Here is a 14192-nt window from a genome sequence, read left to right as displayed (position 1 = left end):
GCCTGGTCCTTTGGACTCTCCCCAGATCTCATCTGCTCTTCCTAGGTAACACACATCTCTTTCAAGGACACACCCTTCATTGGCTCTGCTTTGCACCGTCCTTTAGGGTTTTGCCTGGTTGTGATGTGTCCTTGAAGTCTGTTGAGGCCTCTTGCTTCCCTGGATGGAGACTAGTGATGGGTGTGAAAGGGGATAGGAATTAGGCTACAGTCCAAAGGTAAAATTCACAAACCTTGTTCCACCCATTTTTGCCTCTGGTTCTACAGAGGATTTATAGCCATTCCTTAAAATAAGGATACAATATTATATCTACCAGACTAGGACCGGGATTATGATTGGCACCAAAATGTCACCTAAAAAGATATATTTGTTGAAAGTGGGAGCAAGAGCAACTCCTGTTTGGGTTATTCTGTTTGTATTCCAGAAGGAAGATAGAGTTAGGTCCTCCATCTAGCTAGGCTTGCCTACCTTCACCTGTGCTCTTCTTTACCTAACTTCCTTCCATGGTAAGCTGATATGCTCAGGGAAGCTGGCTTGCCCCTCATTCCTTTGTCTTCTCCGGCTCTCTCCGGCTCTCTCCTGAGCCATGAATCTGAAAGCCAAGCTGGATGTTCCTCCTCAGGCAAAACATCTGAAGAATGTCAGGAGAAGCCAAAACTTCATTTTTTATGAGACCGGTGAAGATAGCAGGAAGGAGGTGCCAATGTTCTTCCAAAATTTCCTCTAAAGCAAATCACAAGAATTTTCTGCACCCTTTGTGAACCGGCTTGTGTCATTTCACTGCTGTTGATCTCATTTCCCTTTGGTCTTCTCTTGCGCTCTCACTCTGTCCTCACTGCCCCTCATTGGCTCACACATTAGTTTAATTCTATTGGTCACATTTCATGTACTTATTTATGACATTTACACTCCCCTAATGCTAGCACAGTAGCAAATGGGCAGCCAGTGCAATTATTTCAGCAGAGGGGCGACATATTGGTGATACCCTGCCTCAGTGAGAAGTCTCTATGCCACATTTTGCACCAGCTGCAGCTTCCGGACCAACCTCAAGGGCAGACCAACATAGAGCACATTACAGTAATCAAGCCTAGAGGTTACCAGTGCTTGGACAACAGTGGTCAGTCTATCCCGGTCCAGAAACGGCTGCAGCTGTCTTACCAGCGAAAGCTGGTAAAAGGCACTCCTGGCCACTGAGGTCACCTGGGCCTCTAGCGGCAAAGATGGATCCAGGAGCACCCCCAGACTACAGACCTGTTCTTTCTACAGACCTCTTGTGGCAGTGAATTCCATATTTTAACTGTGTGATCTGTGAAGAATTATTTTATTTTGTCTGTCCCGACTCTTCCAACATTCAGCTTCATTGAATCTAATGCAACCTTTTGTCAATGCAGAAATACCATTCCCAGCATCCCTGACTGGTGACTCCTCTAGGCTCTGGTTAGAAAACCTCCAATAAGGGATACCCCACCACATTCTGCAGCCATTTGTTCCACGACCAAGCAGTTTGTACCACTGGAGAGTTGTTCCTCATGTTACAAGCAGTTTGACAGTGGGACAAGCTGACATGCAAATTGGTAGACTCTCCTTCACAGGAGGTTTTTGAGCAAAGCCTTGAGGACCACCTGTCTGGAATGCTGTTGGTAGGTTGCCTGCATCAGCAAGGGGTAGTATTAGATGGTCACTGAGGTTGCTTCCAATGATATAACAAATGAATTTACCTAGATTAAAAAAAAAACAAGGGGAAGGGCTGTACCTCTGTGGCAGACCCCTTAATTGATTGATTGATTGATTGACTGATTGATCGATCGAGTGATCGAGTGAGTGAGTGAGTGAGTGATATCCCACCCTTCCTCCCAGTAGGAGCCCATCCCTTGCATGTAGAAAGTCTCAGGAATTAAACTGCAACCACATCATATTAAGATTTTATTTTATTTTCAAATGCTGTACCAAGGCCTATCTGTGTACATCAGTAATCTAGCACAGGTATATTCAGATAGATGCAAAGGAACAGAAAGAAGTGGCTGAAAGTTGTGGCAATTTGCACATGCTCCACTTCTGGCATTCATTTTAGAAAGTATCATCATTAAACTGGAAATAAAAGATGGGACTCTGACAGACCAGAGGAACAAAACGGTAGAGAAAACCTTCGGAATCTGAGAGTGACGTCCACTAGTGATTCTGTTCTACCAGCTAGAATTTCTCCACCCTGTTTGCGGGGTTTTATTTCATCAAACGTCTCTGGGAGAGGAGGGTTAGGCTCATTCTTAGCAACAATAGTAAACAATGCCTTTCTTTCTGCTTTTTTTTTTTTTTGGTATTGCTGCAACTGCAGCAAAAATGGTGGAGAATATTTAGATGAAAGTCTACAAAGTGGCCTTCCATCTCTAGGGGGTTAGAAAAAACTCTCTCAAATTTTCTCAGCAAAAAAAATCTTCTGCGAAATGGCATTTCAGCTCTAATCAAAGCTGATTTATTAACAAAGGAAAAGGAGAGGTGTTGACTTTCCTTCATTTAAGCCAATAAAATGGGTTAGCTTAACCATAACTGGGTATGTGTAGACTTGAGAAGAGAAGACTGAGGGGAGATACGATAGGACTCTTCAAGTCCTTGAAAGGTCACACAGAGGAGGGCCAGGATCTCTTCTGTGCAGGGCATGGCATAATGGGGTCAAGTTGCAGGAAGCCAGATTTCTACTGAACATCAGGAAAAAGTTCCTAACTATTCGAGCAGTACAACATGGAACCAATGAGCTAGGGAGGTGGTGGGCTCTCCAACACTGGAGACATTCAAGAGGCAGCTGAATAGGCACCTGTCAGGCATGCTTTAATTTGGATTCCTGCATTGAGCAGGGGGTGGACTTGATGCCTATATAGGCCCCTTCCAACTATACAATTCTATGGTAAAAAGAGAGTTGCATTGTTGAAGTCGATCATTCCATGTTTATGATTAGATAATGCAGAAAGGATAAGGCTTGCAAATGGCTACTGCTAGCCATGGTGGCTCTATGTTACCTACAGGGTCCTAAAGAGCACAAGTGGGACAATGCATTAACACCCTGCTTGTGGGATTCCCACTGACAAGGCATATGTCTGTCTGTCGGTTGGGCTTGAACCCTGAGCAGAAGCATTCCACAGTGAAACATTTGGGGAATGTCTATAGCTCAGTGGCTAGAGCATCTGCTTTGCATGCAGGGAGTCCCAGTTTAGTCTCCAATGGCATCTCCAGGTAGAGCTGGGAGGGACTGCCTGTTGGAAACCCTGGATAGCCAGTCAGTGTAGGCAACACTGAACTAGATGGACCAATGATCTGAATCAATAAGGCAACTTCCTGTGTTTCTAACATTGTGTTAAACGTTTATCTGCACTATATATGCAAATGTGAATTTGAAAACTAAGCCACAGTCAACGTGTGCTGACCATCTCGAGCCTTCCTCCTCTTTAAACACACACAAACACCACTTCCAGGACCTCCGCCCTCTATCAGAATGGAAAACCATGATGATGATGATGATGATGGATGATGATAATGATGATGATAACAATACTGATAATAATGCAAATGGTCATTTGGTGCTAAGCATGAGTTTTATTGGATGACACAGAAAAGTGTGACAATGAGATAAATGTTTGTTATTCCAGCTGGACAACCTTTCAGTTCAGTCTTTCTGTTCCTTCAACCAACTTCCGCCCATCTCTCCAGGTGGAGTCATAAATCAGAAAGGCAAGGGGCTTGTTTCACCGTGAGTCTTGGAAAGATGTGGTAGTCAGCGGGAGAAAACAAAGATGGCCACCGGGTTGCATCCTTCTCGACGTTGGAAAAAGAGAGTCCCGGGTCAGTGTTTCAGAAGTGCTCGGTGCCTAAATCTTTCATCAAACCAACGGAGGTCATCGCTCCTCAGCCTTTTTGAAACCTTGGGCCAACCTGTGTTTAGCCATGGATTTGTTTCTTCATCTTCAACCCCATGGAGGTCCCAGCTGGGCTTAGCAGGGTCGTCCATAGTTCCTGCCAGATCTTCTGCTGCTGGAGGAAAGCGAGTTGACTCGAGCTCCGTACCCATATCTGTAGCCACAGGGCATATAGCAGCTCCCTCTCTGGCTGTACCGGTAACCGTAGCTGCATGGTGGCATGCATGTTGTGCCAGAGCCAGAGGCATAGCTGTAGTCACCAGAGCTGTTACCGCTGATGCCGGAATTGTAACCACAACTGCCATAACTGCTGCAAGGGTCATAGCAGCGCACTCCCCTGGAATAATCAATGCCATAGCCATAGTCACAAGGTTGGTAGCACGGCTGATAGCACGGCTGATAGCACGGCTGATAGCATGGCTCATAGCATGGCTCATAGCAACTTAATTGCCTGTAGAAAAACATCTTTCTGAAAGGGGAGAAAGTCAACAAAGTTAATTTTGGATGATAATTAATGTAATGTTTAATTGGCTGCTTGTATCCAATTCTAGTTCTATTCAGAGTAATGCAAGTCTGAGGAAAATTTGGCCCTCCAGATGTTGCTGGACTACAACTCCCATTATTCCTGGCCATTGGCCACACTTCCTGGAGCTGAGGGGAGTTGTAGTTCAGCAACCTCTGCAGGGCCAAGGGTTCCCCACACCTGTTTTAATGGGTTGTATCCAATGCTAGTTGGATAGACCCACTGAGCTTGATAGACACATAACTAACTTAGGTTCATTAATTTCAGTGGGTCAACACTGAATAGGGCCTAGCTGCATACAAACTAATGTATTTTATATCTTGCCCTTTGTATCTACACCTCAGAGCAAGTTACATCCATAAATGCATACAATCAACTATTAAAATCAGTTGAAAAACTGTCAACACAGTGTGTAACATTCAGCTAAGTTCTACCCAGTGTAGATAGATCCGTTGAAATTAATAGACCTAAGTTAGCCATGTTAATTACTTTTAATGGGTCTACTCTGAGTAGGGCAAACATTGCGTACAACCCAGTGTCTTCAACCAGGTTCCTCTCCCAGCCTTACCTGGAGACACTTGCGTTTGAACTTGGTATATTCTGCATGCAAAGCAGATGTTGTAGCCAGTTCTTGGCCTTTCCCCAAACACCATGCCCCTTTGATCCTTCTTTAAAAGGCCATCTTGCAGCAACACACGGCAGTCGGCAAAGCATGCAAGCTGGATTCTTCCTTAATGTTATTATAATTGTAATTATAGTCAAGCAATTACAGAACTCAAAACATGTCAGTCTACCACTGTTTATGTTCCAGTTACGGTGCAATGATTCTCTTAGGCCCCCTCACTGTGTAAAAAAAAGTCTCATTACAGTCCTGGTTTAAAGCTCATTGTGTATTGTTGTGGCTGTTGTCTAAGCTTAGTGACTATTGCACAATGAAAGGAACAAAAGAGAGCAGGCACCAAACTGGAGACAAAAAGGAGAGGCAAGCTCCTGCACAATGAAGCCAAAACAAAAGTGACAGCATTTGTAAAGAAACACTCCCCCTTCTCAATGGTTTATTGACAGTCATCAGATTGAGCAATGCAAGGAATTTAAATGCCTTAGCATTCATTTTATGGAAAACCTCTGTTGCAAAGCTCATGTGAAAGAAACTAAAGGAATGGCCTTAAGAATGATTGGAGCCATTCTTAAAGTCTTTCACACAGCGGGGGGCTGTTTAGTTGACCCAGCTCTGAAAATTTACCAGGGTACGGTAGTTGCCCCAATTCTATATGGTGTGGCAGTTTGGGGGGGAGGGGGATGATCTTTTGCTAGATAAATTAGAGGTTCTTCAATACAATTTTTTTTGAAAATTTTAAATTTTGCCCCCTGGCACACCCGCAGCTCTGATTCGGGGAGAGGTAGGTCTTCCCTCCATTAGAACCTGTGCCCACTGCTCTTTTTACTGGAGAACCTTAGACACACTTACTTTGAAATAAGTCCCATTAACTCAAAAGGAGCTAACTTCTGGGTTGCTGGAAATACAATTGTGTTATGTGTCCTAGGTACCTGAAATATTACCTGTCCCTGTATAGACCTGTGAGATCACTTAGGTCATCGTGGAAATCCTACTCGTGGCACCACGCCCTATGGAATATTGCAGGGTGTTGACCCGAAATAGGCATTTTCTTCTGTTGCCCTGCACTATGGAATGTCCTTCCCTCTGTCATATGTGAAGGAACAACCACCGGTTGCTTCAGGTGTCTCGTAAAGGCTTAGGGTGGAATGCTCGTCTTACTCAGAGTTAGGGATGAAAGGATCTGTCCATTTTGATTCCATTTCTCATTTTTTCCCAGTCTTAAATTCAGTTCTCCATGTTTCTGCAGTAATTTACATTGTTTTGAAAAAATCTTCATGAAAATTCTTCAGCATTTCAGTGCAAATTTCTCTGAATAAACACATTTTTGTACGCAGTTTTGACTAATGTACACAGTTTTACTAGCAAGATAATGCATAACATGTACTGCATTTTGTATGATATGATCACTCATATATTCATTCTTATGCACACTTTCTCCTAACAGATGCATTTTTGTAAACATTGTTTGTTTGGCAAACTGCACTGCAAAATTTGAATAAGTGTGAATTTCAAAGGATGTCTGTGTTTCGGTTCTCATATTGTTTCAGAAAGTGTGAACTTAACAGATTTGGCTTGAAAAGCAAACTAAGTTGAATTTATTGTCCATCTCTATTCGGAGTAGACCCACTAAAGTTAATAGACATGCCTAATTCAGGTTGTTTAATTTCAGTAGGTCTACTCTAAGTAGGACTTAGCTGACTAGAAGCTTTATCTTTTTGCCCAGGCTTTCCCTGACCCATTAAATTGGATCCAGTTTTACATGCTTAAATTCCTCTTTCTGTACATTTTTATACTGTTGTTTTACTGACTTGATATTTTGTTTCTTGGAATGGACACTGTTTTGAATATTGCACATAGTGTACATCTCTTAGGGGTATTTGAAATATTAAGCAGTTTAGAAATGCTTCTAAATACATAAACTACAACTAAAAATACAGTGGAAGTAGGTGAACACCATTTGTAACCTCTTTGCTTCAAATCATACACTGGGAGACTATGGATGATATTCAAAGCTAGTCCTACTCGGGATTTTGAGACATTACTAATTTAGGTTCATTAATTTCAGTGGTTCTACTCTGAGTAAGACTTGGTGGAATACAACCCTTTGGTCTTGCTCTTTTCTAGAAAATGAAAGGGTGGCTCATATATTCATTTTTCCCCTACACCCATCCATCCAACAGCTCCCAATGAGTTTTGCCCAAAGCAAAATTCACCGCAGTTGGGAGTTTTCCTCCTAGGATAACCAGATGGGAAGGAGGACAGGGCTTCTCCACCTTTAATGGTAGTTGAAAAGAGATAATTTTAGAACAGAGAATTTCAGCAGGTGCAGCTTGTCATGGTACACCTGCTGAAACAACCTCTCCTACAAAAGTAGGAGGTTCAGGAGCCCTCTCCTCTTTTCCATCTGTCCACCCTATTTCCTGCTCAGGAAAAAAGTCTGAAGAATTTTTTGGGGAAGAGAATTGGGATGGAATGGGATGGGATGGGATGGGTTGGGATGGGATGGGATGGGGAAAATCAACTAAAGGTTCTATATAGCCGTAGTTGATGCTTAAGTTTGCTTCAAGCAAACTTCAAGGTGCCTCCTTGGGCAAGACCAGCAAGAAGACTTCTGAGCAAGCCAAGCCATTTTCAATCCAACATCTCAAGGGTGCTTTCTTCATTGCTAACCTAACAGCAATACCCCCCAAGGTCATCAGACTGCAAAGGGATAAATCAAGCCTTTTGTAAAGAAAACAAATCAAATTGGACTTACCGGCTTCAGTGAGCAGATGGAATTGAGAAGAGTTTTTTAGTTTAAAGCCATAGCTGACATACTTATATGTTTTCCTCACGCAGCCTTAGGGGGCTGTGAAACATCATCTTTGTTCTCCAGCTCTTAATTAGCCGGGCAACCAAAATGTACTGCATGTAACTTCTCATCCTGCTGTAATTATTTTTCCTGCTCATTTGGAATTATTACTTGATCATCCAAGCCCTGCAGTAATGCAACATTCTGGTTACACCCCACAAAGATGTAATGCAAACTTCTTCATTTTAAAGCATCATCAGCAGGTGTCAAATAACTTTATAGTCACTAGAACATTGTAATCTTCAAAGCACCTTTGCTTATTAAGATGTAGAAGCAGAGATAAGAGATGTGGGCTGAAATAAATAAATGCATATGAATCAGGGTCAATTTGGAATGAAAATTTTCTCTCTCTCTCTCTCTGGATTTTTGCTTTGTTTTTGCTCTGCATGCAAATGTGACATTGTAGCTCAGTTGTAGAACACTGGTTTTGCATTCAGAAGGTCCCAGGTTCAATCCCCTGCATCTCTCAGTGGAGCAGGGAGAGAACTCTGTCTGAAACCCTGAAGAGCTACTGCCAGTTAGTGTAGACAATACTGAGCTCAATAGACCATTGGTTTGACTCACTATAAGGCAATTCCCTATGCTCCTAAAGTGCTAGCAGTCTAATTCATCTGAGATGCTTTCTTTGACTGGAGACAGCTGATTGCTAAGGTTTTGATTAGGGGAAGAGATGACTCTCAGAGGCAGAGCATCTGCCTTGCATGCAGAAGGTCCCAAGTTCAATCCCTGGCATCCCCTGGTAGGGCTGGGAGAGTCTCCTGCTTGCAAGCCTGGAGAGTTGCTGTCTGTCAGCGTAGGCAACACTGAGCTAGATAGTCTGAATCAGCTTAAGGCAGCTTCCTCTGTTCCTATAGCCCTAAATGACTCATCCCCATCCCACCATTGTCATTTCAATCTTGAACACGACATTATGCCATTCAACTTTCTGAAGTCCCGCCACAAGGTGGCAGTTGAAATGCAGCAACGAACTTGTAGAGGAGCCCTCAAAAATTAGACTGAGCTGATTCCAAAGGGGTGAAGCTAGGACAGGGGCCAAGTTGTGCACCCCGAAGAAGCTAGGTGAGTGATTTGGCCTCAACAAGCTTAACTGCAGTTGGTGCTACATAGTGATCTCCTCTGGTGTAAAAGAAAAAGTGTAGTCAACACCCAGGTATTTAGAAGATTGTTCTGTCTTGTGGCTGTTTATAGCATTCACTTCTGGCCCCAACCACCAATGGCATGTGTCCCCCAGAAGGCTGGCCAGAAGGGAATGCAGACCGTGGACTGCAAAAAGTGCCCCTCTGTCCTGCACGGAAATAAACCAGCAGGCAATCATTATAAAATAAAACAGACCTTCTCCTCCCACTCCTCCATCAAAATTATGACATCATCCTATTGCCTGCTGAAATAAGAAAAGTCTGGTGGCTCTGATGGGAGGCAATCAGGCTTCTCCTCTTAACCGAAGACAAGTTGTTCTCAAACTGTGACAGAAGCTTTGCCTCTTGATGTGCTGGCTGTTACAGTGGGGACTCACAGGGACTTCAGTTGGAGTCTATGCCAGGACAAAGAGAGCCTGGGTCCCAACTATGAAGACTTTTGTAGGGGGAAACGAGCACCTTGAATTGGATCTACTATGGATGAACCACCGATTGCTAGTGGGATAGGTGTAACATGCAATGTGTTTGTGTCTTCCTTTACCTGTTGAAATATGGACAGTGGTGTTATGCTCCAGTGGAATTGTTTGGCAGTCTTCAAGGGATGCCATAGATAAGCCACATTGTGGTAGGTTTAGCCAGCAATAGTTGGTATCATTTCAAAGAATCACACACATACACGCATGCATGCACGCACACACATGAATAGAATTACAACACATCCCCAAACCTTCATGACCTCTGCAACAGTTGGGTTTTTCCAATCACATCAATCGACCCATAAATCTGCCCGTTTAGAATCCATAAACTTAAAAAAAAAATGTTTTGATCCAAAAGTGTTTTGCTGTCCCATTGGCAAAGACATGCTCATCTCTTGATGACCACAGTGCTGAAGAAGAACCACCAGAGAGATAATAATATCACACATTTGTAGCTCCATGGATCATACCTTGTAATGGAGTCAGTTAATACATTTTGCTTATGGTGATTAGGGAACCAGTAACTACATAAAGAGAAACTGAGCAATGTCCATCTTTAATCATAATGTTATTTCATTTATAATATAAATCAGTCAATTTATAACTGGGATAATTATGCCCTTGTTGCGCTGCAATGCACATGAGTTGTGGTGTCATGCATATGAGTGAGCTGCACTTGTTTGCACATCAATCCTTGTATAGATATGAAGGTGTCAGTTCTGGGACAAATAGTGGTAACGAGAGAGGAAGTTCTAAGCTTAATGGACAATATAAAAACTGACAAATCACTGGGCCTGGATGGCATCCACCCGAGAGTTCTCAAAGAACTCAAATGTGAAATTGCTGATCTGCTGACTAAAATATGTAACTTGTCCCTTGGGTCCTCCTCCGTGCCTGAGGACTGGAAAGTGGCAAATGTAACGCCAATCTTCAAAAAGGGATCCAGAGGGGATCCCGGAAATTACAGGCCAGTTAGCTTAACTTCTGTCCCTGGAAAACTGGTAGAAAGTATTATTAAAGCTAGATTAACCAAGCACATAGAAGAACAAGCCTTGCTGAAGCAGAGCCAGCATGGCTTCTGCAAGGGAAAGTCCTGTCTCAGTAACCTATTAGAATTCTTTGAGAGTGTCAACAAGCATATAGATAGAGGTGATCCAGTGGACATAGTGTACTTAGACTTTCAAAAAGCGTTTGACAAGGTACCTCACCAAAGGCTTCTGAGGAAGCTTAGCAGTCATGGAATAAGAGGAGAGGTCCTCTTGTGGATAAGGAATTGGTTAAGAAGCAGAAAGCAGAGAGTAGGAATCAACGGACAGTTCTCCCAATGGAGGGCTGTAGAAAGTGGAGTCCCTCAAGGATCGGTATTGGGACCTGTACTTTTCAACTTGTTCATTAATGACCTAGAATTAGGAGTGAGCAGTGAAGTGGCCAAGTTTGCTGACGACACTAAATTGTTCAGGGTTGTTAAAACAAAAAGGGATTGCGAAGAGCTCCAAAAAGACCTCTCCAAACTGAGTGAATGGGCAGAAAAATGGCAAATGCAATTCAATATAAACAAGTGTAAAATTTTGCATATTGGAGCAAAAAATCTTAATTTCACATATATGCTCATGGGGTCTGAACTGGCAGTGACCGACCAGGAGAGAGACCTCGGGGTTGTAGTGGACAGCACGATGAAAATGTCGACCCAGTGTGCGGCAGCTGTGAAAAAGGCAAATTCCATGCTAGCGATAATTAGGAAAGGTATTGAAAATAAAACAGCCGATATCATAATGCCGTTGTATAAATCTATGGTGCGGCCGCATTTGGAATACTGTGTACATTTCTGGTCGCCTCATCTCAAAAAGGATATTCTGGAGTTGGAAAAGGTTCAGAAGAGGGCAACCAGAATGATCAAGGGGATGGAGCGACTCCCTTACGAGGAAAGGTTGCAGCATTTGGGGCTTTTTAGTTTAGAGAAAAAGCGGGTCAGAGGAGACATGATAGAAGTGTATAAAATTATGCATGGCATTGAGAAAGTGGATAGAGAAAAGTTCTTCTCCCTCTCTCATAATACTAGAACTCGTGGACATTCAAAGAAGCTGAATGTTGGAAGATTCAGGACAGACAAAAGGAAGTACTTCTTTACTCAGCGCATAGTTAAACTATGGAATTTGCTCCCACAAGATGCAGTAATGGCCACCAGCTTGGACGGCTTTAAAAGAAGATTAGACAAATTCATGGAGGACAGGGCTATCAATGGCTACTAGCCATGATGGCTGTGCTCTGCCACCCTAGTCAGAGGCAGCATGCTTCTGAAAACCAGTTGCCGGTAGCCTCAGGAGGGGAGAGTGTTCTTGCACTCGGGTCCTGCTTGCGGGCTTCCCCCAGGCACCTGGTTGGCCACTGTGAGAACAGGATGCTGGACTAGATGGGCCACTGGCCTGATCCAGCAGGCTCTTCTTATGTTCTTATGTTCTAATGGACTGGGGAGAACTAGGTTCAAATCTCTAGTCATCCCATGTATATCTCACAGGGGTGCCTTTAGCCAATCAGTTAGTGAAGTGTGGCACCAGGGGAAAAATAGCAAAAAAACCACTGCATCACAACAGGGAAAACTGCAACGGAAACAAACAACACTTGTTCACTGACAGCAGAGTTCGCCAACCTGGCACCCTCCAGATGTTTTGGACTACGGCTCCCGTGACTACATGGCTGCACTGGCTGGGGATGTTGAGAGTTAGAACCCAAACTATCTGGAGGGCGTGGCGTTTGCAACTGCTGATCAAGATCATGGGCATGTCTCTTAACACCTTTGATACAAACTGGATGAAAATGGATGACCCCTGAGAAGTCTTCTAACTTGCTTTCTTGTCTTTTTCTGCTGATTAGAGCCAATCAGAGTGAAAGGAGTGGGTCAGCCACTGAGAATACTGTTTTCAGTAGCGAACACTGTCTTCTTTCATGCTGATTGGCTCCTATGGGCATCTGTTGCTGTGGGGGAAGGCATTAACAAGGATTTCATTCTCAACCCAGCAGCAAAAGGGAAAAAAGGGGGGGAGAGGGTTTGGCTGTGACCATCATGAAGGGACCCTTCACTTCTGATGGCAATTGGGACAATGCTTCTGATTTTCCTGTACTGCACCACTGAAACTGTCATAATGCAAGCTGGCAAAACAGGAAGCACCAGCTCCTTCCATGTAAAGTGAGGACTCAGAGAAAGGGTTTGACCTCACAGGTGTCATCATCAAAGAACCAAATTTTCTTTAGGACACCAAGGCATCATTATGCATCTATGCCATGATCCCTGATTGCCTGGGATTACCTCACAAGCAGTGTGTCTGTGTGTGTGTTTTAAAAATGTTGCATGGATCATTAGAATGGAGGAGGAGGGGCATTTGGAAATTTAGGCTGCAATCCAATTCATGTCTACTCAGAAGTAAGCTCTATTAGGCCCAATGGTACTTACTCCCAGTAAATGTGTATTGGATTACAGCCTTAGAGGCAGTATTTACCTCCCTCTTTCAAATAATTTAATTAATCCCCCCTTTTTTGTGGGCAAACATTTATCACAGTGCTACACAACATAGCTCAAGACATATATGACATGGACTGTTAGCCTCTGGGCTTGCCCTTGAATCAACTTTGTAGTGCACGGTTCCCACATTCAGCCAGTAGCAAATATGAATGCGCATCTCCGTTTGCAGAATGCAATACATTTGACATTAGCAGCCACTCAGACTGCCCTGAGCTCCTACTGAGCAGAAGGGCAGAATATAAATGTAAAAAATGAATAAATAAATACTCATGCACTGACATTTATTCACTCTTACTGTAATACCCTTTCCTTTTCACTTAAATGAAATTTAACTCTCATCACTCTGTAAATGAACAAAAGAGAGCTTTTGCATTTCCTTTTTTGTTTCTGTGGGGCTTTTCATATATATTATGAGTGATGGATATTATGGGTGATAAATGGGTTGTAAACCACCTTGAGTACAGTAATGTAGAAAGGCAGCATACAAATTAGAAATGAAAATGAAATATATTATGTCTCCACATTGTGATGCTGTGCTTTGCGATATTGTCCCCTTATAATAATAATAATAATAATAATAATAAACTTTATTTCTACCCCGCCCTTTTTCCAATAGGACTCAGAGCGGCTTACAACTAAACACAACACCATTAAAACATACAGAGTATATTATTAAAAAAGAATTAAACTATGAGAAAAATTAAAACCATAAAATATAGGTTAAAAACAGCGGACAATTTAAAATAATAAAATCATATAATGTAATCACCAAACCTGTGACACTTAATCCTGGTGTCACACCCTTGCACCACACCTTTCCCTTGGGCTTTGAAGGAAGCAATATAAATGTAATTGGTGTGTATTTTCTTTAAGTGTTAGGGTTTTTTGCGTACATGATGAAACCGGTTTTCCTTCAGCTGACACAGGAAAAGACAGGGGGGAAGTTGAAGCTTTTCTTTACAGAAAACCTAACCCCTGATGCTTTTCTGTTATGTTCTTCAAACACTGATGTGACACACATCTGCATTCCATAGGACACCTACAGATGTGATGACACACTCAAAGTGAGGAACACAAGGAACAAACCATCATCCAGCTTAGTACTGTCTGCACTGAATGGCAGTGGACCTTCGGGTTTTCAGGTAGCAGTCTCTCCCAACCTTAC

At 42.9% G+C, this 14192-nt stretch overlaps 1 protein-coding gene across 2 annotated transcripts; it reads right to left on the bottom strand.

The window, feature by feature from the left end:
• Positions 1-3565: 3565 nt before the first annotated feature.
• LOC133374603 (keratin-associated protein 6-2-like) lies at positions 3566-8090 on the bottom strand. Of its 2 annotated transcripts, none has more exons than XM_061605674.1 (2): positions 7803-8090; positions 3566-4374 (listed from the first exon to the last, which is right to left on the bottom strand). In XM_061605674.1, the coding sequence occupies exon 2, from the start codon at positions 4340-4342 to the stop codon at positions 3833-3835; it is 510 nt and encodes a 169-aa protein (XP_061461658.1). In that variant the 5' UTR covers positions 4343-4374; positions 7803-8090; the 3' UTR covers positions 3566-3832. The 2 variants fall into 2 exon arrangements, with proteins under 2 accessions (XP_061461658.1, XP_061461657.1); XM_061605673.1 differs by lacking the exon at positions 7803-8090 and adding an exon at positions 4997-5967.
• Between the last annotated feature and the right edge of the window lie 6102 nt (positions 8091-14192).

The sequence above is a fragment of the Rhineura floridana genome, chromosome 22 (assembly GCF_030035675.1).
Source record: "Rhineura floridana isolate rRhiFlo1 chromosome 22, rRhiFlo1.hap2, whole genome shotgun sequence".
Taxonomy (NCBI): Eukaryota; Metazoa; Chordata; class Lepidosauria; order Squamata; family Rhineuridae; genus Rhineura; species Rhineura floridana.
Note: the sequence above shows the minus strand (reverse complement) of the source record. Positions and strands in the feature narration are given on the sequence as shown.